Raw genomic sequence first — 20,638 nt, 5'->3', positions numbered from 1 at the left:
AGCTTAATCTCTGCTTTCATCACTGGAAGTTGCATTGCTGGTTTGTTATTTCCCAGGATAATGAGTGTCACTATTCCCACAAATACAGTCACCCCTTCCCAGGCTGTGGCTGAGCTCTTGTCTGTGCCACCCTCACAGAAACAATCCCTTCCCAATATCCCATCCATCCCTGCCCTCTGGCAGAGGGAAGCCATTCCCCCTGTCCTGGCACTCCAGGCCCTTGTGCCAAGTCCCTCACCATCCTTCCTGTGGAATCCTTCATGTGAGGGGAGGCCACAAATGGATCACCCCAAAACTCTCCCTCCTTCAGGCTCATCCTGCAGTTACTCCCTTAACCCTTTCTTTAAAATACAGTTTATTCTCCTTTCCTGTATGCCCTATTGCTGAGCAAAACAGCAATTTTGAAGAATATTCCTTCAGGCCCCTGGGAAATCTCAGTGGGAAGTTTTTTTCCTGGCTGAGATTTCCAACTACAGAGATCTGTGAGGAAGCATCCAAGTCTTTGGCTGGGTGTATAAATAACTGGGCTGGCTGAAAACTCCTGAGCAGCTGGCAGTGCCGTGGGGCAGCCTGGGCTTCGGCCCTGGGCCCGGAGTGACTCTGGGAATGCTCACTGCCTGCCTCAGCCCCAGCCTTGGCCTAAATGGGGCTGGGTTTGAGCTGCTCTTTTTGAGCTGCTCTTCTCCCCCATCTCCTTTTTGCCCATGCAAATGCCACTTTCAGGCTCTTTCTTGATGTTCCCAAGTCTGTGTTGAGACACTGATGTGTTGCTGTTAGAGGCCAACTTCCTCCTGCCACACAATCACTGAGGCTGGAAAGCCCCAGGGTGCTGAGTCCAGCCATTCCTCCAGCCCAGCCCAGGCCACCACTGACCCTGTGCCCACATCTACTCATGTCTGAATCCCGCCAGGGACGGGGACTCCACCACCACCCTGGGCAGCTGTGCCAGGGCCTGGCCTCCCTTTCAGTGAAGCGATTTCCCCAAAATCCCCCTTGAGGCTCCCCTGGCCCAGCCTGAGGCCGTTCCCTCTCCTCCTGTCCCTGTTCCCTGGAGCAGAGCCCGACCCCCCCGGCTGTCCCCTCCTGGCAGGAGCTGTGCAGAGCCACAAGGTTCCCCCTGAGCCTCCTTTTCTCCAGGCTGAGCCCCTTCCCAGCTCCCTCAGCTGCTCCTGGGGCTCCAGTCCCTTCCCAGCTCCATTCCCTGCCATGGCCACGCTCCAGCCCCTTCTTTGGAACTCCCCTGTAGTTTAATATTGTTTTTCTCCTGCCTTACCTGCACTGCTGGGGTCTGATGGTGCCCTGAGGTGACAGGTTTGTCACTATGAGGTGATAGCTTTGCCATGGTCCCTCTCCAAGGCCTCCCTCATCCTGGCCAAGCCAAGCCTGAGACACCAGGTCATGGAGCATCAGGATGTGCCTCTGAGCCGTGTCTGGGGTATTTTGGGGAATGTGAAAGGAGAGGAGGCTGGGCCAAGTCCTAGATTTTGCCTTCAGCTCTTCCCCCTCTGACCAGACATGAGCACGTATTGAGCAGCCCTGAGGATGTGGCACTTGGGGACACAGTCAGTGGTGGCCTTGGCAGTGCTGGGGAAGGGCTGAACTTGACCCTAGAGGGCTTTTCCCCCCTCGACCCCATTCTGTGTCCCCCATCCTGTGCCCTTGCAGCAGGGCCTGTCCCGGGCAGTAGAGGAGGAGCCATCCCTGTGGTCAGAGGGAAGGAGCCAGGGGTTCTCCAGAGCCAGCAGCTCTGGGGGAAGGGAGGGATGGGCTAGAGCCAAGGTCAGGCCTGGCTGAGCTCCTGCCATGGGGCAGAGCAGCAGCTGGGGCAGGACAAGGCCCTGTCCCCTGGCATGTGCCTGGCAGGTCCCTGCTGCTGCAGCAGCTGCTGCTCCAGCCCAGGGATGGACAAGGTCCTGATCCTGCCTGTCCTGGGAGCTTTCACCGTAGCATTCCCTGCCAGGCTGCTGCTTGGGGTCTTGTGAAAGTCACAGGGACTGGGGCAGGAGCTCACTGGAGCTTTTCTGCTGCTGGAAGAGGTTTTTGTTCCACTCCCTGTCCTGGCTGGAGCCTCGGAGTGCTGTCCCTGTGGCACCCCAGGCTCCTGCTGATGCTTTTCCTGCCTCTGTGGAGTTAAACATCCACCCTTTCCTGGGAGAAGAGCCATCTCAGCCTGTTAAACAGCAAGCTTGAAGTGGGTTTTGCTGCTGATTTGATAGGATCTGTTTTTGTGCTGTTCTATTTTAAGTCTGTTTGCATTGGGCTTCTTTTTCCCTGGGTATAAATTTTACATGATTCCCTGAAACTGCACTGGAAATATGGAAAAGAAAGAAATAATCACTGGAATGTTGGTGGTGCTGATTTCCAAGGGCAAGTGTGTTAAAACCAAGTCCATGGAAAATGGATGAAGAGCAGTCATGGTTTGGATTTACTTAAGAACAACATTTTCAGCTCTCAAAGCTGTTGCTGTACTTTGTTTTATTTCTTGAGATTCTTCAATAATCTGATTAATTTCTGCTGAAGTGTGAAGCAATAAAGTAGATTACAAGCAAGGACAGGAAGAGTGAGTGTGGAGGGAGTGAAATTTGGTGGTTTTTCTCCTTGGTTTCCAGTCCTGATCCCTCATTCCTGTGCTTCACACATCAGCAGGGCTGTGCAGAGGCTGAGGGGCTTTTCTGGTGTGCAATTCCAGCTTGGGAATTACTGCTGATGAGTTCATCTCGCTGCAGGACTTTCTTGTTCTTTCCAGGCAGGATTTCAGAGCTGGGGAGGACACCAGGGCAGTTGTGTTGCATGATAAAAAACTTGATGCAGACCAGAAGTCCAGCTTTGCTGTTTTCCTAATTATTATTCAGGACAGTTTTCATCTTATCTTCAAGACCTTGGAAGAATAAGGAATTTCATATAGAGATCAGGCTTGCCGCCTCACAATAATTATACTTCAGAGAGACAATTTTGGTTCTTACACATTTGTATTAAAGCTGAAAGAATTAAAAACTGCTTTAAAGGGACTTCCTTGGGCTCCAGGTTCAAGACAAGATGCAGGACCAGTCCTCATCATGTGGGCATCACCTCATAATTGTATTTTTCCTGATTCCCTAATTAGTTTTTTGCCTGATTCCCTCACAAGGAGCAGGAATGGCTTTTGCATAGAAAAGTAGTGGCAGGTTTGTGTTTGGGTTTGGGGTTTGTTTTTTGTAAGTTTGAGGTTATTTTGTAGAAACATCCCAGTTTCTTTGGCATTAACATTCAGATGGCAGAATCACAGAATGGGTTGGGTTGGAAGGACTTTAAATACCATCCCTTTCCACCTCCCAGCAGAGGTGCTACACACTCCATCTGCTTTGAGGAAAGGTTTTAAATCTCAGATGAGAAACGTTGAGCACCTGAAGATATTTTTGTGCTTAGACATACCAGGAAACACAAATCTTGGGTCATTTTGGAGCCCTATTTTAAATATCCCTATTTGACATTTTTGTTATATTCATGTAACAGCAAATGATTTTCTGCTGGTTTTATGCAGGGCTAAACTTGATTTATCCAAATCCAAATAAAACCTCCCTTTTGGAAGTTTAGTGTGACTGAAAACTCTAGGCTGACTCTCGAAATCAGAAATGCCTCAATTCCAGTTAAGTTCAGAGTTCACAGTAGCTTTTGGGTCGCTGCAGGCAGAAAAACACAGGGCCCAGAGATCCATTCCCAGCTTTTGAACCTTCAGAAACTCCAGAATCATGGAAAATCCACATCCCCAAGTACTTGAGTATCAGTAATTTAGTTTTGCTTTTCCCCACACCCAGACAGGAGGCAAAGAAGGTCCTTGGTATGAAGTGAAATGTTGTGCAGGGTCCAGCAAGAGGCTGAGAATGACTTTGTCCCCATCCTGGGGGATGACATGGGGACAACGGGAAGCTCCTGGGTGAAGCCCAGGGCTCTGGAGCTGAGCCTCAGGTGGAGCCTGGGTTCAGCACTGAACCCCGTGCTCTGAGCTTTGTGGGCTTTCACAGCAGAGTTAATGTGTTAATTAGCCTATGCTAATGAGCACCTTTTTAGCACTGGAGACAAAGGCTGCACTCGCGCTCACCTGGGTATTACTGGCAGCTGCTGGAACAATGCTCCGTGGGTTTATGGGTTCCTACGCAGCAGAGCCTGCTCAGGGTTTGCTTTAATGCTCATTTGCCTTAAGAAAAGAAGCTGAAAACTTCTGTGCTCTGTGCTGAGTTCAGCTGTGAGGGGAAGAATCCCTCCTGAGCTGTGCAATGTGCTCAGCTGAGCCCTCCCTGGCCCTGCAGTGACTGTCACAGGGAGGTGACAGTCACTCCCCGTCAGTCACATCCATCTGGTGATGGATGGGCCCAGGGCAGAGAGGAGCCCCTGTGGGGAGGGAGGCTCCTAGTTGCCAGAAGAATGGACTCATCTCTATCCTTCCAAGGACACTGAGCCTCCCCTGGTGGTGCTCTGGAGTGTGATGGGTCCTTCAAAGAGTCCAAAGGAGGCCACGGAGCTGCTCCCAGGTCTGGGACACCTCTGGAGCCAGGCTGGCAGAGCTGGGGGTGCTCACCTGGAGAGGAGAAGGCTCCAGGGAGAGCTCAGAGCCCCTTGCAGGGCCTAAACGGGCTCCAGGAGAGCTGGAGAGAGACTGTTAACAAGGGCTGGAAGGACAGGACACAGGGAATGGCTTCCCACTGCCAGAGGGCAGGGCTGGATGGGATATTGGGAATTAGGAATTGTTCCCTGGGAGGGTGAGGAGGCCCTGGCACAGGGTGCCCAGAGCAGCTGGGGCTGCCCCTGGATCCCTGGCAGTGCCCAAGGCCAGGCTGGACATTGGGAGCAGTCTGGGACAGTGGAAGGTGTCCCTGCCATGGTAGGGGTGGGATAGGATGCACTTTACGTCTCCCCAGCCCAAAGCATTTCAGGATTCTGTGACCTGCAGAGCTCCTGGGAGCTCAGCAGAGTTGGATTTGGGAGAGGCAGGAGGAGGAGGACCTCCAGTCCTTTCAGAGGGGCTCTGTCTCTGGCTGAACTGGAAGGCTTTGGAAAGCTGTGGAATCTGGGGGACGTTGGGATCTGAGATTTCCTCGGGCTGTGTTTTGGATCTTTCCTCCCTGGTGAGGTTTCTGCATAAAGCAGTTCCTTATCGGCTGTGGGGAAGAGATTTTGGCTGCAGGGGCTTTTTTTTCCCGATCCACATCCCTGTGACAAGTAATTTCCAAGTGTGAAAATGGCTTTGATATCTGCATTCAGCGCCGCTGCTCGGGAGCCGTTGCATAACCCGGGCAGGGACGGGCTCAGCCTGCGGGGCTGGGGGGGCAGCGCCAGGGCTCGGGCTGCACCCACCGCCTGTGCCACCGTCACAGCGGCTCCTGCCAGCTCAGAAGCTCAGAGAATGTGTCATGAGGGGAGTTCTTGCAAGTGGAGCTTTTCCTTGAAGAGAGGAAGAAAATCTTGATGGAAGGAGCTGCCTTTGAAGTGGTTCCTGCACCTCATCCGGTGCTGAAAGGGCTGTGAAGTTGTGTGAAACAAGGGGCAGGTTCTGTTTAGAGTTTGCACCATCATTTCCTCCCCCCAAGAGTGTTTTTTTCATCCAGCTGTGCTGTGTTTCTGTTGAGAATGTTGAGGTTCATTAGCTGCAAAAATAGGGATTTCTGTGAAGGAGTCTGTGGACGAAATGATAATAAAATAATAAAAAAATAATTTTATCAGTACCTAAGAAATGCATGCGAGTGTTCAGGATACCTGAGGCTAAGCCAGCAGCTGAAACAAAAATCTGCGTGTAGTTCTATTTATTTCCAAACAGGGGGACATTGATACTCTGAAAGAAAGAGTTCAAGTGACAGGATCCAAGGTGAGGGCCTTGGAGATGCTTCCCTGCTCCCCTTGGAGAAGGAACATGGTTCCCTGTCCTGGCCAGAGAAGGGAGCTGCTTCTCCTGCCCCTCATGGAGAAGTGAGCTGCTCCCGTGCCCCAGCCAAGCCCATGTCACTCCAGCATCCTGCTCTTTGCAGGTGATGTGTTCCCTCTTCCTCCTGGGATTACACCTGGGCTGTTTCATGAAGAATAATTACATTTGATCTAGGAAAAGGTGAATGTTGACGAGGAGGGAATTAAAAAGAAAGAATAAAAAAGAAGCAGCCCCAATCCCTTGTGCTTATTGGAGTGGGAAGGGAGCACTTGGTCAGAGTGACACCGAGTCCTCTGGTGTCACTCTGGTGAGGCATCCTGGTGAGGTATCCTGGGCTGGGGCTGGGCCCGAGCTGTGCCTTTGAGGCTGGGCCAGCAGCAAAGGGATCCATTGGAACATGTGACAAGCCTGGGAGGATGTGAGGATGGCTTCCAGGGAACAGTTGCCAAGGCCTGTTCCCTGCCTTGGAAACAGGCTCCAGAGTCAGTGCTGCCCCTGTGCTCCGGGCTGGCCCATGGCAGCTGGCCCACTGCTCTCCAGACTGGACCAGGGAGCTTCCCAGTGCCTGGTGTGTTCCAGGAGGAGCTGCTGGAGGAGGGCAGGGGTGCAGCAGCCTGGGGACTCCTCTGGGGGCTCAGCTGAGCCTTCAGCTCACAGGAAGGAGCTGTGTGTGTGTCGGGGTGATCCCAATCCTGACTCTGAGCTCTGGCCATGGGCACTGCTGGTGTGGGACTGGGGCATGAGACACCCTGGGGCAGAAGTTTTGGTCTTTTTCATGGAATCACAGAATGTCCTGAGCTGGAAGGACCCACAGGGATCATCCAGTCCAACCCCTGGCCCTGCACAGACACCCCAACAATCCCAGCATGGGCATCCCTGGCAGCCTCAGGGCCATGCCCATTCCCTGGGGAGCCTGGGCAGTGCCCAGCACCCTCTGGGGGAAGAACCTTTCCCTGAGATCCAAGCTGAGCCTGCCCTGGCCCAGCTTCCAGTCTGCTTTTCCTGTCCCCACAAAAAGCTGCCCCATAACCCTGCATTGCCAGCCTCTCTGAAGGGGACAGGCAGGGAAGCATGAGCCAGTCAGGGGGCCCTGGCAGCTGTGACAGCTCCCAGGGACAAGGGGGACAAGAAGAGCATCCAGTGCAGAGTGAAGCCACATCTCTGACAAAATCCCCTCATGTTCTGAGGATGTTTGGATACTGGCTCCACCCACGAGTTCTAGTGGAGGTGTCCTGCCCGCAGCAGCTGGAACGGATGCCCTTTAAGGCCCCAACCCAAACCAGTCTGTGATTCCATGATTACTGGTTTGGGGCCAAAATGTGTCAGTCAGTGTGTGCTGAGACCAGGATCTCAGATCCACCCAGTGGAAGGATTCTTTATCCTCAGGATGCTCCCCTTAGCCTGGTCAGGCTCCTGGTGCCCTGTCCTGACACTGAAAGGCTGCAGTGCTTCCTGGGGTAGCCTGGAAGGATTTTAGCAGGAATTGCCCAAAGGGAAGAGGCTGGGGTTCCCCTGGCTCGTTCTGCCCTCCTTTGCCTCAGTAGTTTTCAAACTTGCATTTTTGGGACCCTGGGAGCTGCCCCTCCATGCCAGGCTGGACTGTGCACAGAGATACACCAGACCCACAGCCTTCACTGGCACCCATCTAGAGGGTTGTTCTCACACTGACTCCTCTTCCTCTGTGTTCCCCTCATGACTGGGGTCGAGTAACAGCTGCTTTTCCTGGAAACACGGAGTGTGGAGCATCCCGGGCTGCTTTTATATCCTGAAGCTTTAGATCGTTAAATTCTCACAGCTTAAGCTCTTTATTTCTTGTTTTGCTGTGCTTATGAGAGGATCTCCTGGGGCCCTATTGTACAACAAATACAAATAATCCATGAATAAAACAGCCTGGCTGTTTGTACTGCTGGCAGTCTGCAAGGATTGCTCCCAGATAATGTTTTGGGATATTACTCATTTTGATCTTTGCCTTCTACCAGCCTTTCTCTGCTCAACAACACTGTGGAGATGTTGCCCTCTGGAAAGAGGCTTCTCCAGATTAATTTCTGATTTTTCTACCTGTTTGCTGTCTGCCTTTGGCAGAGTTTCAGTTTCCTTCTGTGCTCTCCCTGCCCAGCCATGGTGAGTTCCTGCAGGTTCTGGGGTAGTTCAGGTGTTGCAGTGGTGCACACACAGGGGCTGCAGTTATTCCTTGTCAGTGCTGCCCCGGGGGGAGAAGCCCTTTAAATTCACTCATAGCATGTTTAGTTTTATGAAGTCCTTGACCTTAAACTTCTAAATGAGCTGGGATATGAATTGGAGAGTAGTAAAAGGAGATTTAAATGGGAGAAAGTCCCACTTCCCTGCCTGGGGGAATATGCTGCTCTCGCTGGGGCTGCTGTGAAACAGGACCAGTTATGTTAAATACAAACTGGTATTTACTGGTGCCTTGAAGCTGCTGCAATTGTTCCCCACTGGGAGTTGCCCTCTGGGGAGCCAGTTCATTAACTGGTATCCAATCATTCCACAGGACTGACAGGGTGTGGGCGCTGCAGATTTTCCTCCTCAGATATTCACCCTCTACTTTTTTCTTCCCCTGTTATGTGCAAACACCATGTTTATTTTTCTGTATTAGCTCCTCTACTGTTCTCCTCTCTTCAGTAATTAACAGTTGATTTCCTGCTTGTCTCTTGACCTTTCTTTGCCAATCCATTCAAATCACAAGAATTTCTTGTTCTTTAAATATCTGCTTAAATGCCACGGGTAGAGGTCAGCTGGTTTGGTTCTTGACATATTTGGAAGAAGATGTTCCTGGTGTTCATTTGTTTCTCCTCTAGTTATTTCTTAGTAAATAACCTGGAGGGTTTGCATAGCAAATTGGTGTAGAAATTACTTTTCCCTCATGGAACGCACAGAAATGGGTGGTAGGTGAGTGATACATTAATTTTTATAGGGAGGACAGAATTCTCTGATATGGCAGTCGGGCTCTGAAGGACTAAAATGTTCCTTCTCTGGGCACTCTGTGCCAGGGCCTGCTCACCCTCACAGGGAGGAATTTCTTCCTCCTGGTCATGTCCCTCCATCCGCTGTCCAAAGTCTCTCTCCAGGTTTCCTGCAGGCTCCCTTCAGGCCCTGCAAGGTCACAATTCAGTCACCCCAAAGCTTCTCCTCTCCAGGTGAACATTCCCAGCTGTCCCAGCCTTTCCTCCCAGCAGAGCTGCTCCATCCCTCTGCTCATCCTGGAGCCTCCTCTGGGCTCCTGCAGCAGCTCCAGCTCCTGCCTGTGCTGGGCCAGGGCTGGGGCAGCTCTGCAGGTGGGGTCTCACCTGGGCACAGGGGCAGAATCCCAATCCCTGCCCTGCTGCCCACGCTGGGATTAGCATTTACATTTTCCAGTCCACAGTGTGCAGGGACAGCAAAGGAGTTCATCCAGACTGCAGATTTGCCAGAAAATTGCTCTATAAATAAAAATAAATTCCAAAAATAAGTGAAATAAAACACCAGCAGAAGATGAAGGGGGGAGGATGGAAACAAGCGGATGTGAGGAGTGAGGAGGGGATTTGTTCCATGGTCAAGTGCTTGGGTTGAGAGGCCTTTTGTCACCAGTGACTCCTTTGGAGAGCAGCCCTTGGAGGGCAAATCAGAGTAACTCCAAGCAGAGTTCTGGGAATGCTCTCTGCCACGTTCCCAGGCAGAAGTTGGATCTGGGAATCTTCTCCACATCTCCCTGCCAGGAGGGGACAGCCGGGGCAGGTTGGGCTCTGCTCCCAGGGAACAGGGACAGGAGGAGAGGGAACGGCCTCAGGTGGGCCAGGGGAGGGACAGGGGGGATTTTGGGGAAAATTTCTCATGGAAAGGTTGTCAAACAGAGACCCAGGCTGTGTAGGAGGTGGTGGAGGGGTTTAACAGCCCTGTGGATGTGGCACTTGGGGACATGGCTCAGTGGTGGCTTTGGCAGTGCTGGGTCAAGGTTGGACTCGATGTTTTGAGGGCTTTTCCAACATAAATCATTCCTTGTTTCTGTGAGAGTCCCCAGTGCTGATGATCAGCTGGAGGCACTGAAACACCTATAACTGATGAGGAGGTTTTGTGCCTGGGGAAGCAAATCCAGGAGACATTTCCTGCTTATTGTGCCATTGAGTTAAACTCCTGTACAAACAAAGTGCCTGGGATCTGAGGTCTGCAGAAGGAGGATTTGTGTGGCACCAGCTGGCTCAGCCAGGTGCTGTGGAGCAGATTTCCTAAAGGAACCGCTTTGCTTCATTCTCTAAGTTCTTGTAATAAAAGGATGATTTAATTTCTTTCTCCTGTTTCAATCTGTGTCCAAGACAGGAACATCTTCCCTGGGTCAGAATGGGATGTCAGTGGGATTTTTCCTTTGTCCTTGGGTCAGAATGGGATGTTAATGGGATTTTTCCTTTATTCCAGCAACAGCGCACTGTTTATAGGCTGACCCTGGTGAAAGCTTGGAACGTGGATGAACTCAAAGCTTATGCTGACCTGATATCCCTTGGGAAACCAGACTTCATTGAGGTCAAGGTGAGCTGCACTGAGCTCTTTTAGTTTTTCCAGGAGTATTTTCCATTGTTTTGTCCCCATTTCCCCCCTGCCTTTAGTCTAAACTTTCTGAGTAAGTAAAATTCTTCTAAAGTGATGCATAAGAAACTCCTCTCTTGCTTTTAATATTAGTGAACAATAATTAATTCACATTCAGGTGATGTTTTCTAGTATCCTGTGTGTACCTTTGGAGCAGGTTTCCCTGTGCCACAAACCAAACTTTGTACCAGCCAGCCTTGATTTCTGCCCAACAGAATCATCACTCTCTGGCCTTTTGTTGTATTTCTGTGAAAACAAAGATAAATAGATATTCCTTCTTTATATCAACTGTCAGTTGACACAAAATATTCCAGGTTCAGCTGGTAGTTTGCGGTAGGATTCTTCCCATCCTGGTCTCGAGTTTTGCCAGGGGAAAGGTGAAAGGTTCAGTGATGAGTTTGTGTTTGGATTTGAGGGCTGCCAGCAGATGTGAGATACAGCAGGGCAGGAGGGGCTTTATCCTGGGCTTAATCAATTCAGTAAAGAGAAACTGTAAAAAAAGTTACAAGCCTGTAAAAAAGGCACCTTCCAATGTGCTCTGAGCATTTTCCCCCAGCAGCTCCTGCAGAGCAGCACAACTGTTTGTGCAGTTCTCTGTTTGTGCAATTCTGTTACTCCTGGACTCTCCTGTTTCTTTTCTTTTTTCCTTCTCGCTTATAATGTTTTTAAACTTTCTTTCATTTTTTTAACCTTTTTTAATTTTTTTCCAACCTTTTTTACTGCTGCTATGAAGAAAAAGCCTGGATTTTGTTGTGAAGGTTTGATACCTTCTGTCAGCATGGAGAGTTTTTCTCTCTGGATGTGCTGCTGAAGTTTGGAGCTTCAACCCAGCTCAGGTTTGGAGTTTGGTTTGGGGAAAACCCCTGTGTTTTCCACCTTCCTAGGTGTCTCCCTGGCTGTGCAGGATCCTGCTGGGGAGGGGAGGGGAGGGCAGGGATGGAGCAGAGGCTGTGAGGCTGATGCTGCCGAGGCTGCTCTGCCCGGGGCATTAATGTTAATTAGTGAGAGGAAGCCAGTTGATGTTCCAGCAGGGATTCCCCCAGGAACTCTCCAGGGCAAACATCTGTCCTTGCACGGCACAGGCTGCTCTTCCCTCTGCCTCACAGTGTCACAGTCCTGCTTTCCCGGAGCTCTGCCCTGGAAAAATCCTGCCTTGCTCTGCCAAGGAAATACATGAGTGGTCACAGGTGTACTCCTGAAGCTCTTCCAGCTGGCACAGGGATTTATCTGGGTCTCTGGCCCCTGTTGGTGGGAGCTGGCCTGGGGATATTCATGAATCTCTGAACCCTGTTTGTGGGAGCTGGCACAGGGTTATTCATCACAGGGATATTCATGGATCTCTGACCCCTGTTTGTGGGAGCTGGCACAGGGATATTCATGGATCTCTGACCCCTGTTTGTGGGAGCTAGGACAGGGATATTCATGGCTCTCTGAACCCTGTTTGTGGGAGCTGGCACAGGGATATTCATGGATCTCTCACCCCTGTTTGTGGGAGCTAGGACAGGGATATTCATCACAGGGATATTCCTGGATCTCTGAACCCTGTTCTGTGAGCTCTGAATGCAGCTCCCCTGTGAGCTGGGACAGGGAGGGGCTGGGTGACATTCCCAGAAGCCAGCAGTGGGATGGCGGCACTGGGGGTCCAGCCTCACATTGTGGTGATCACACAGCATTTGGGACATGGCAATTTTCCCCAAAAGACTTGGTATTTTTGATTGAAAGTAATTTTTTGTGTTCCTTTGGGAACAAAGCATATTTGGGGTGTGGATAGGCCTCAGCATTCCTTTCTCCAGCCCCTCAGTGTGCCAGGGCAAAAAGCCAAGGACCAGGTGGTGCTCAAAGCCAACCAACCAAGAGTGATGGGGAGATTCTGAAAAGCTCTGCCCGAAAATGGGGCTGAGCCTGGGGATTTTTTGGCTGAAGACTTGGGATAAATGACGTCCATTTCAGATGAAGGCAGCTAATCCAGTGTTGCTCCAGAGAGCCTCACGGGGTGGATGGAGAGAGATTTAGATTCTTGCAGGGCTTAATCCTTGTTCTCATTTCCATGAATGCCTCACAGTGCTGTAACTCTGAGGGACCCCATTCTCCCACTTAAGCCAATAGTAAAGGGAGACTCAGTCATTAAAAATGCATCAAATTGATTTATTGCCTTAATCTGTTCTAATGCCAGTGTGTCACTGTCACACTTGTACAGAGCTGATGGTTGTATTTAAGGTCTGGATCGTGCCGAACTCCTTTTCTTCCCATGGTGCCATCTTTGGGTTCTGAAACCCAGAGGTTTGTTTGATGTGCAGCATTTTTGTGTCCAGGGAAGTGTGGGGTTTCACCCCCGGATTGGGGTGACCCCGAAAGATGGAAAAGTCTCTCCTCCAACCCGTGCTTTCAAAGAAAGACTCAGTAGTCTTCTGTTGTCCGTTCTCAAGGTTGTTTATTGTTGTTTATCTAAAAGATTCTTCTCCTGAACTGCTGTGGCCCGTTCAGCAGGTCAGACAAAGGCACACTGCCCTCCCAGGGGGCTGGTGCCATCTTTTATATCATATATTACGTACTACATGTTTATACTTTTTCTCCAATGCCTACTATCTATATTGAATGGTGACTTTCTACTCTAAACCAATCTGTGAGTGCCAACATCACCAAAGACATGGAGCCTAGGAAGGAGAAAGAAAGAGGACAGGGCACACCCAAGTCCCTCCATCTTAGAACCCCTGACCCCCATGTACAAAACTTGGACCCCCGCGTACAAGGCTTAAAACCCCCTTGTACAGCACTCAAAAATCCTTCCTTTCACTTCATGATCACTTCTACTATGCTATCTAAACTTATGTGTGTGTGGCTTGTAATTCTTCATACAGAGTTGGTAATTTGCTCCATGGGCTAAAATCAAAACCCCACGTGTGTCTTTGGCTGCATGCCAGGGTCTCAGAGCCCCCTGCCAGCGGCTCTGGCCATCCAGGGCACCCAGAGGAGAGTCCTGGGTTCCCACAGGGAAGGGAACGGAGCTGGGAAGGGGCTGGAGCCCCAGGAGCAGCTGAGGGAGCTGGAAGGGGCTCAGCCTGGAGAAAAGGAGGCTCAGGGGGGCCCTTGTGGCTCTGCACAGCTCCTGACAGGAGGGGACAGCCGGGGGGGTCGGGCTCTGCTCCCAGGGAACAGGGACAGGAGGAGAGGGAACGGCCTCAGGCTGGGCCAGGGGAGCCTCAGGTTGAATTTTGGGAAAATTGCTTCACTGAAAGGGAGGTCAGGCCTTGGCACAGCTTCCCAGGGAGGTGGTGGAGTCCCCATCCCTGGAGGGATGTGAAAGCTGACTGGACATGGCACTTGGGGCATGGGTTAGGGTGAGCTCAGCAGTGCTGGGTCAGTGAGTGGATTTGATCTTAGGGGTCTGTCCTTGCTGAATTCTAGAATCATGGAATGCTTTGGGTTGAAAGGGACATTAAAGCTCCTCCAGTGCCACCCCTGCCATGGCAGGGACACCTTCCACTGTCCCAGGCTGCTCCAGGCCCCATCCAGCCTGGCCTTGGGCACTGCCAGGGATCCAGGGGCAGCCACAGCTACTCTGGGCGGGGTGAAACTGGCACTCAGCTCACAGCAGTGGTGTGAGTTCCAGCCTGAGCAGAGCCTTCCTGCTTCCCCCTGTCTCTCAGAATTTAAGGAAGAAACCCAAAGCCGCCAGACTGGCCCTTTGTCGCAGGGCTGTCTGTGGCACGGTGTCTGAGGGCAGGACTGGGGCACAGCGGGGATCCAAGACATGGCACAGAATCTTCCCAAGCCTTTGTGAAGGTTTTCAGCCACTAGGAAGCTCTTTCCCTGCTGATTTTCCTGTTGATTTTGTTAATGTGTTTGGATAATCTCGGTGTCCAGCCCAGCTCAGGCTGCTGGTCTGGGACTGCAGCTCCTGCTCTGGTACCTGAGGCTTGGCTGCAGAATTTAAGAATTTAAGTGACCAAGTAAATGTGTGCAAGGAAGGGCCAGGGGGAGGTGTCTGTCCCAGTCTGCTCACTCTTGTCAATTTAAACAGTAAAGATTATTTAATTGCTTGAAATAATTAGGAAAATGAGCTGTGCCTTAACGAGTTTTTAATTACATGCAGCAAGAGGCAATTGCCCCCACCTGTCCAACACCCGTTCAGAATCCTGCTGCCATCCCAGCTGGAATTTAGATGAAGAGGTGAAGCTGAATCTCCCCTTCTGGTGCCTGCTGTGAATAAACCCCAACAGTGTATGATTTTCACACCTGAAAAAAGACCAGCATTGGCCACTTGCTGTTAGAGAATCACAGAATCATTTGGGTTGGGATGGACCTGCAGGACTGAATCCAACCACTCCCAGCACTGCCAATGTCTCCAGGTGTTAAATCCCTCCAGGGATGGGGACTGCACCACCTCCCTAGCAGCCTCTTCCAAAGCCTGAGCACCCTTTCCATGGGGAAATTCCTCCTGATGTCCACCCTGAGGCTCCCCTGGCCCAGCCTGAGGCCGTTCCCTCTCCTCCTGTCCCTGTTCCCTGGAGCAGAGCCCGACCCCCCCGGCTGTCCCCTCCTGTCAGGAGCTGTGCAGAGCCACAAGGGCCCCCCTGACCCTCCTTTTCTCCAGGCTGATCAGTCCCAGCTTGGACCTGGTGGTCCTCGAGGACTTTTCTACCCAGGATAATTCCATGGTTGTGACCCAGGAGCAGAGGGGGTGACTCAGCAGTGGCTGTTCCTCTCTCTGTCCTCACAGGGCTCATGTGGAGAGCTGGGAGGAAAGGCTGGGCCTGTGTTTGACTTCAGCTTTCCCAGGAGGAGTTGCTTCCACTTCCAGGGAATTCCTGCCTATTTTCAGGCAGTGCAGCACCCTCTGCCACGGGTGTGGGGGGTCTGGAGAGCTGCTGGGAAATACTGGGGCTGTGCTGCACAGCCAACCATCTCCAGTCCTCCCTGCAGACTGAGGTGGCACAGAGGACTGATGGCCTTTGTTAAATCAGCTTGAAAGTGATGATTAAAAGCAGCCATGGAGTTGAATCCTGGCTGAACCCACTGCAGCAGGAGCAGACGTGTGTGAGGCCTTGTGGCTGTAATTTGGGGCATGCTGCTGCTCAGCTCAGGAGTGTTTTCATTGCAGAGATGGCAATCAACAAGGCATTGAGGCTTTTTTTATTTGTCTGAGGTCACGGCTGGCCCAGATTTTAAACAGTGTCTCAGTCACTCAGCAGCTTGGCCTACACTTTGTTCTCTGTTAATTTGCACGAGCCTCAATTAAATTTATAATTTGTGGGCCCAGAGTGAAGAGAATTGTTTTGTTCAGTAATTAAATTGGGAAGTCTGGAGTGTGAGTGGAGAAACAAAGCACTGTCAGCTGTAGTTGTTTCCTTCAGAGCCCTGGGGATTGAAGGGATTGCTGGCTGTCTGCATCCCGGGGCAGGAGCCAGGTCCTCGGGGCAGGAGTGTGCTTCCCTGGCTTCCCACAGCACCAGCAGCCACCCTGGCACAGGCTCTGGGCAATCCACTTGTGCTCACTCAGCTCCATTACAGTTGAAAATCAGCTCTGGGCCCAGCACAGGCAGGAGCTGGAGCTGCTGCAGGAGCCCAGAGGAGGCTCCAGGATGAGCAGAGGGATGGAGCAGCTCTGCTGGGAGGAAAGGCTGGGACAGCTGGGAATGTTCACCTGGAGAGGAGAAGCTTTGGGGGGACTGAATTGTGACCTTGCAGGGCCTGAAGGGAGCCTGCAGGAAACATGGAGAGAGACTTTGGACAGGGGCGTGGAGTGACAGGACCCAGGGAATGGCTCCCACTGCCAGAGGGCAGGGCTGGATGGGATATTGGGAAGGAATTGTTCCCTGTGAGGGTGGAGAGGCCTTGGCACAGGCTGCCCAGAGCAGCTGTGACTGCCCCTGGATCCCTGGCAGTGCCCAAGGCCAGGCTGGACACTGGGGCTGGAGCAGCCTGGGACAGTGGAAGGTGTCCCTGCCATGGCAGGGGTGGAATGGGATGGGCTTTAAGGTCCTTTCCAACCCAAACCATTCCATGATTCCATGATTCTCGGAACTCCATAGCATGCCCAGCACAGTTACTCTGGATTCATCCTGGCAGAACCACGAAGAGCTGGGATGCTTTTCAAAGGCTTCTGCATTTCAAGGTACTTGGCCAGAGCTCTGTGGATTAGGCTGCTCAAAGCACCCTTATTAAGCAGGTAATTAAGAGGCAGAATCGTTGCTGTTCCTGCCACAGGGAGGTTGGGGAGAGAGCTCTGGGTGAACAATGGGATCCTTTCCTTTTTAATTCTTGATGTCTTAATAACTGTCTTCATGTATTACTGCAAAGCAGAACGTGACCGCCCTCATCAGCTCCGCACGGGTTTTAAGTGCTATCAGCTGTTAATTAACTCCAGTTTGAAGAAGTTAGGGAAGTTGAAAGCTGCTTTCCTTCAGTGTGCTGGAAGCTGATTCCCATTGATTTGTGCTGGGAATTAATCAGCCAGCCAAGCACTCACTTATTCCATTTGCCTCTGTGCTTTCTTTGCTTGTAAACGATACCTTTGTAGTTTACTGAGAGCATGAATCACGTTGGAGCTTCTGAAGAATTTTCCCCCTCTATACTCATACATTTTTCATGCTACTCAAATCATAATCTGGATAATGAGTGTGGGGAGAATATTGCAGTGTGTCTCCAGCTAAACTTTGGGGATACAAACCCCTGATTTGCGTGGCTGGCTGCTCTGGTATAACACTGACTAATAGAGAACAAACATGTTTAAACTCTGGGTTCAGAGTTACAGAGCTGGGCTAAAAAAGCCTGAATGTACATCCCTGGTGAGCACTCCCTGGCTTGTGGCCTGTCAGTCTTCCTCCAAACTGGCTCTGAGTTATGGTGCCTGGGCATATTAATGGGGGGATTCCCTCATAAATGAATGGGTGAGAAAGTAATTGCTTCCAAAACTTGTACAGTTCCAAATTATCACTCGGCTGTTGCTCCTACAGCCCTGTGTGTGCACTGTGCTGTGGTTGAAAGTGTTGGCAAAGATGTGTCCGCACATTCCATGTGCAGGGAAATGCAGGTGAATCAGGAACTGGGAGTGTTGTGGCAGCTAGAGCAGGTGCCATGGCCATGCCACACATGAACCTGAATGCAAATTCCATTTAAAGAGGTCAAAGTGTTCTTCCCAGGGGAGAAACCACGAGCGGGCCAGACACAATATCCATAAAACTGTGTTGTAAAGGCTGGTGCTTGATGGGATTTTGTGACTGGAATAAAAGAGCTCAGCCCAAGAGCAGAGGGGCTGGAACCACCCAGAGAGGAGGGCAGAGGGGCTGGGTGGTGTCTGGAGGAAAAGCCCTTTGTTCTCTTTGTACTTCGGGCACCAGGGTTGTGACCAGCCCTGGGATCTGGTGTGTGATCTTCTCTCAGGGATGGCGGATGAATTGCTGGGAAATTGGCAGTGAATTATTTGATTGGGAGGAATTGATGGGGATTGTGATCCTGGCTGTGAAATATTTTCAAGTAGACATTAAAGGACTCCCTAGAGCTGAGCAGGGTCTGCACCCCAGGTGGGTGACACTGAGTGCTCATCCCTCACTGAGCTGCTTGTGCTGTGGGGCAAACCACAGGGCAAGGAACATTTGGTGTTCTGTGCTGTCCAGGGGTTTTGTGTCATGCACTGGGTAAACCAGGAGGGAGGGAGAGAGGAAGGGAGGAAGGAAGTGGCGGAAGGAAGGAAGTGGCGGAAGGAAGGAAGTGGCGGAAGGAAGGAAGTGGCAGAAGGAAGTGGCGGAAGGAAGTGGCGGAAGGAAGGAAGTGGCGGAAGGAAGGAAGTGGCGGAAGGAAGTGGCGGAAGGAAGTGGCGGAAGGAAGGAAGGAAGTGGCGGAAGGAAGTGGCGGAAGGAAGTGGCGGAAGGAAGTGGCGGAAGGAAGTGGCGGAAGGAAGTGGCGGAAGGAAGTGGCGGAAGGAAGGAAGTGGCGGAAGGAAGGAAGTGGCGGAAGGAAGGAAGTGGCGGAAGGAAGTGGCGGAAGGAAGTGGCGGAAGGAAGTGGCGGAAGGAAGTGGCGGAAGGAAGTGGCGGAAGGAAGTGGCGGAAGGAAGGAAGGAAGGAAGGAAGGAAGGAAGGAAGGAAGGAAGGAAGGAAGGATAAGTGAAAGAAAAAAAAGAAAAAAGAGAAAGAAGGGAAGAAAAATGAAAAGAAAGGGAGAAAAGGAGAGAAAAAAGGAAAAGCAAATTTGAAGTCATGGCTGAGACTAAATCAGTAGTTTAGGCGGTTCAGGTGATAACAGCTACTCCAAGTTAGGAATAGCTGATCCCTGAATGGTGTGGCTGGATAAGGACACGACCCTCAGTGCTCTGAGCTGGGTGACACAGTGGTGACTGGTCACAGGCTGGACTCAGTGATCCTGGAGGGCTCTTCCAGCCTCAGGAATTCTGGATTCAGAGGCTGAAGGCGGTGGATGTGGTGGGGAAGAGCTGTTGGTGTTCCACTCCCTGAGCAGTCCCCCAGAGCAGCAGTGCTTGTGTCCTGGCTCTGTGTGGGGACAGAGGAACACAAGTTCTGCTCTGGGTTCTCCATCCATGCCTGGCTGGGGATGGTGGGGGGGGGAGGGGTGGGGAGGGAGCTGGAGCAGGAACCCCATTTCTCTGACACCCCGAGATCTGCAGGGGAGGTGTCCTTGAACGATGTCACCTTTCAGGGGCAGTTTTGGGGTTGCCTCCAGAACATGACCCACAAGCTGCTTCCCAAAGCTCCAGTGCTCCCACCAGGGAGGGACTGAGCTTTGTGTCGGTCTCTGCTGTGCCAGGGATGCTCCCAGTGGCCGTCAGCTCCATGTGCACAGGATGGGTACAGCCCACCCAGGGACCTGCTTGGTTTGGGTACAGGTAGGGCAGGGCAGAAATCACAGCCTGGAGTTGAAAGGAAGAGGCCCAGAGCTCTGTGGCACATGGACCGGATCTCTGGGAGTGTCCCACTAACATGGCATTGGTTGCCCATGAGACTCTTCCAGACTTGTCACATTTCCAGCCCCAGTGACATTCTCCAAGGTCCCTTGGTCACTCAGGAGCATCCTGCCTTTTCCTGTTTAAGCAGCGTTCCAGGATCAAGCCCAGCCTGTGTGTCACTGCTGGGGACACCTGGCACGGTACTTTGGGGATGTGTCACTGCAGGAGGGACCCATTTTGATGCCATCTCCGGATCTATGACCTTGCCATGGGATGGGGTGTGAGGGAGCAGAGCCGGCAGCTGCAGGGTTTGCTGTGGCTGGCACTGCCAGGGCTGGGAGGGGCTGAGCTAACTATCCTGTTTCTCTGTGTTCCCAGGGTGTGACCTACTGCGGGGAGAGCTCTGCCAGCAGCCTGACCATGGCCAACGTGCCGTGGCACGGGGAGGTGGTGAGCTTCGTGCAGGAGCTGGCGCGGCTGCTCCCGGAGTACGGCATCGCCTGCGAGCACGAGCACTCCAACTGCCTGCTGCTGGCCCACAGCAAGGTGAGCCTGCCTGGGAGGGCACAGCCACTTCTTTGCTTCTAACAGCCTTGTTCTCCAGAGTTATCCCAAATCGTTTAGGCTGGAAAAGCCCTCTGGGATCTTTGTGTCCAGCCCAGCAGCGCCAAGGCCACCTCTGACCCACGTCCCCAAGTGCCACGTGCACACCTGTGTTAAACCCCTCCAGGCGTGGGGACTCCACCCCTGCCCTGGGCAGCCCATTGTCACTGCAGCGGGCCCCGCTGGGTAATAATTAGCATGGACTCCATGATTCACAGAAGGCTGATCAATCTATTTACTATATTGTTATTAAGAAAGCCATTGCTTTATAGACAGTTAGGATACAGCTGGACTTTGACTTCAATCCAAACCCATCACCATTGGCTAATTAAGAAACCACCCTTTGGTAAACAAATCTCCGTAACACATTCCACATGTTCACAACAACAGCAGCAGCAAGTGAAGATAAGAATTGTTTCTCATTCTTTTCTCTGATCTTCTCACAGACTTTTCCCAGAAAGGCCTGGGAAAGTTGTGTTTCTCTCTGTGGCCAGAGAGCTCCTGCCACAGCCCATTCCAAAGCTTCCCAAGACCCTCCAGTCACTGGCCAAGAGAATCCATGGTGTGCCCCAGAATTCCAGCCCTTCACACCCCTGGATGCCACTCAGACCCAAGGGATGTTCTGTTATTTTCCTGTTGCTCTGAGCCACCTCTCCAGAGGCA

General features: G+C 51.8%; 1 protein-coding gene across 1 annotated transcript in view; it reads left to right on the top strand.

Moving 5' to 3' along the window:
* LOC119710000 (S-adenosyl-L-methionine-dependent tRNA 4-demethylwyosine synthase TYW1-like) overlaps window positions 1-20,638 on the top strand; it is a 78,096-nt gene that overhangs the window by 45,077 nt on the left and 12,381 nt on the right. Inside the window, exons 12-13 of the mRNA XM_038158449.1 lie at window positions 10,163-10,414; window positions 19,751-19,918. Of these exons, the coding sequence (XP_038014377.1) occupies window positions 10,163-10,414; window positions 19,751-19,918 (420 nt within the window). The remainder of the gene's footprint in view (window positions 1-10,162; window positions 10,415-19,750; window positions 19,919-20,638) is intronic.

This window comes from Motacilla alba, chromosome 19, assembly GCF_015832195.1.
Source record: "Motacilla alba alba isolate MOTALB_02 chromosome 19, Motacilla_alba_V1.0_pri, whole genome shotgun sequence".
Taxonomy (NCBI): domain Eukaryota; kingdom Metazoa; phylum Chordata; class Aves; order Passeriformes; family Motacillidae; genus Motacilla; species Motacilla alba.
The sequence above is the reverse complement of the archived record's forward strand: the minus strand, read 5'-3'. Positions and strand labels throughout refer to the sequence as shown.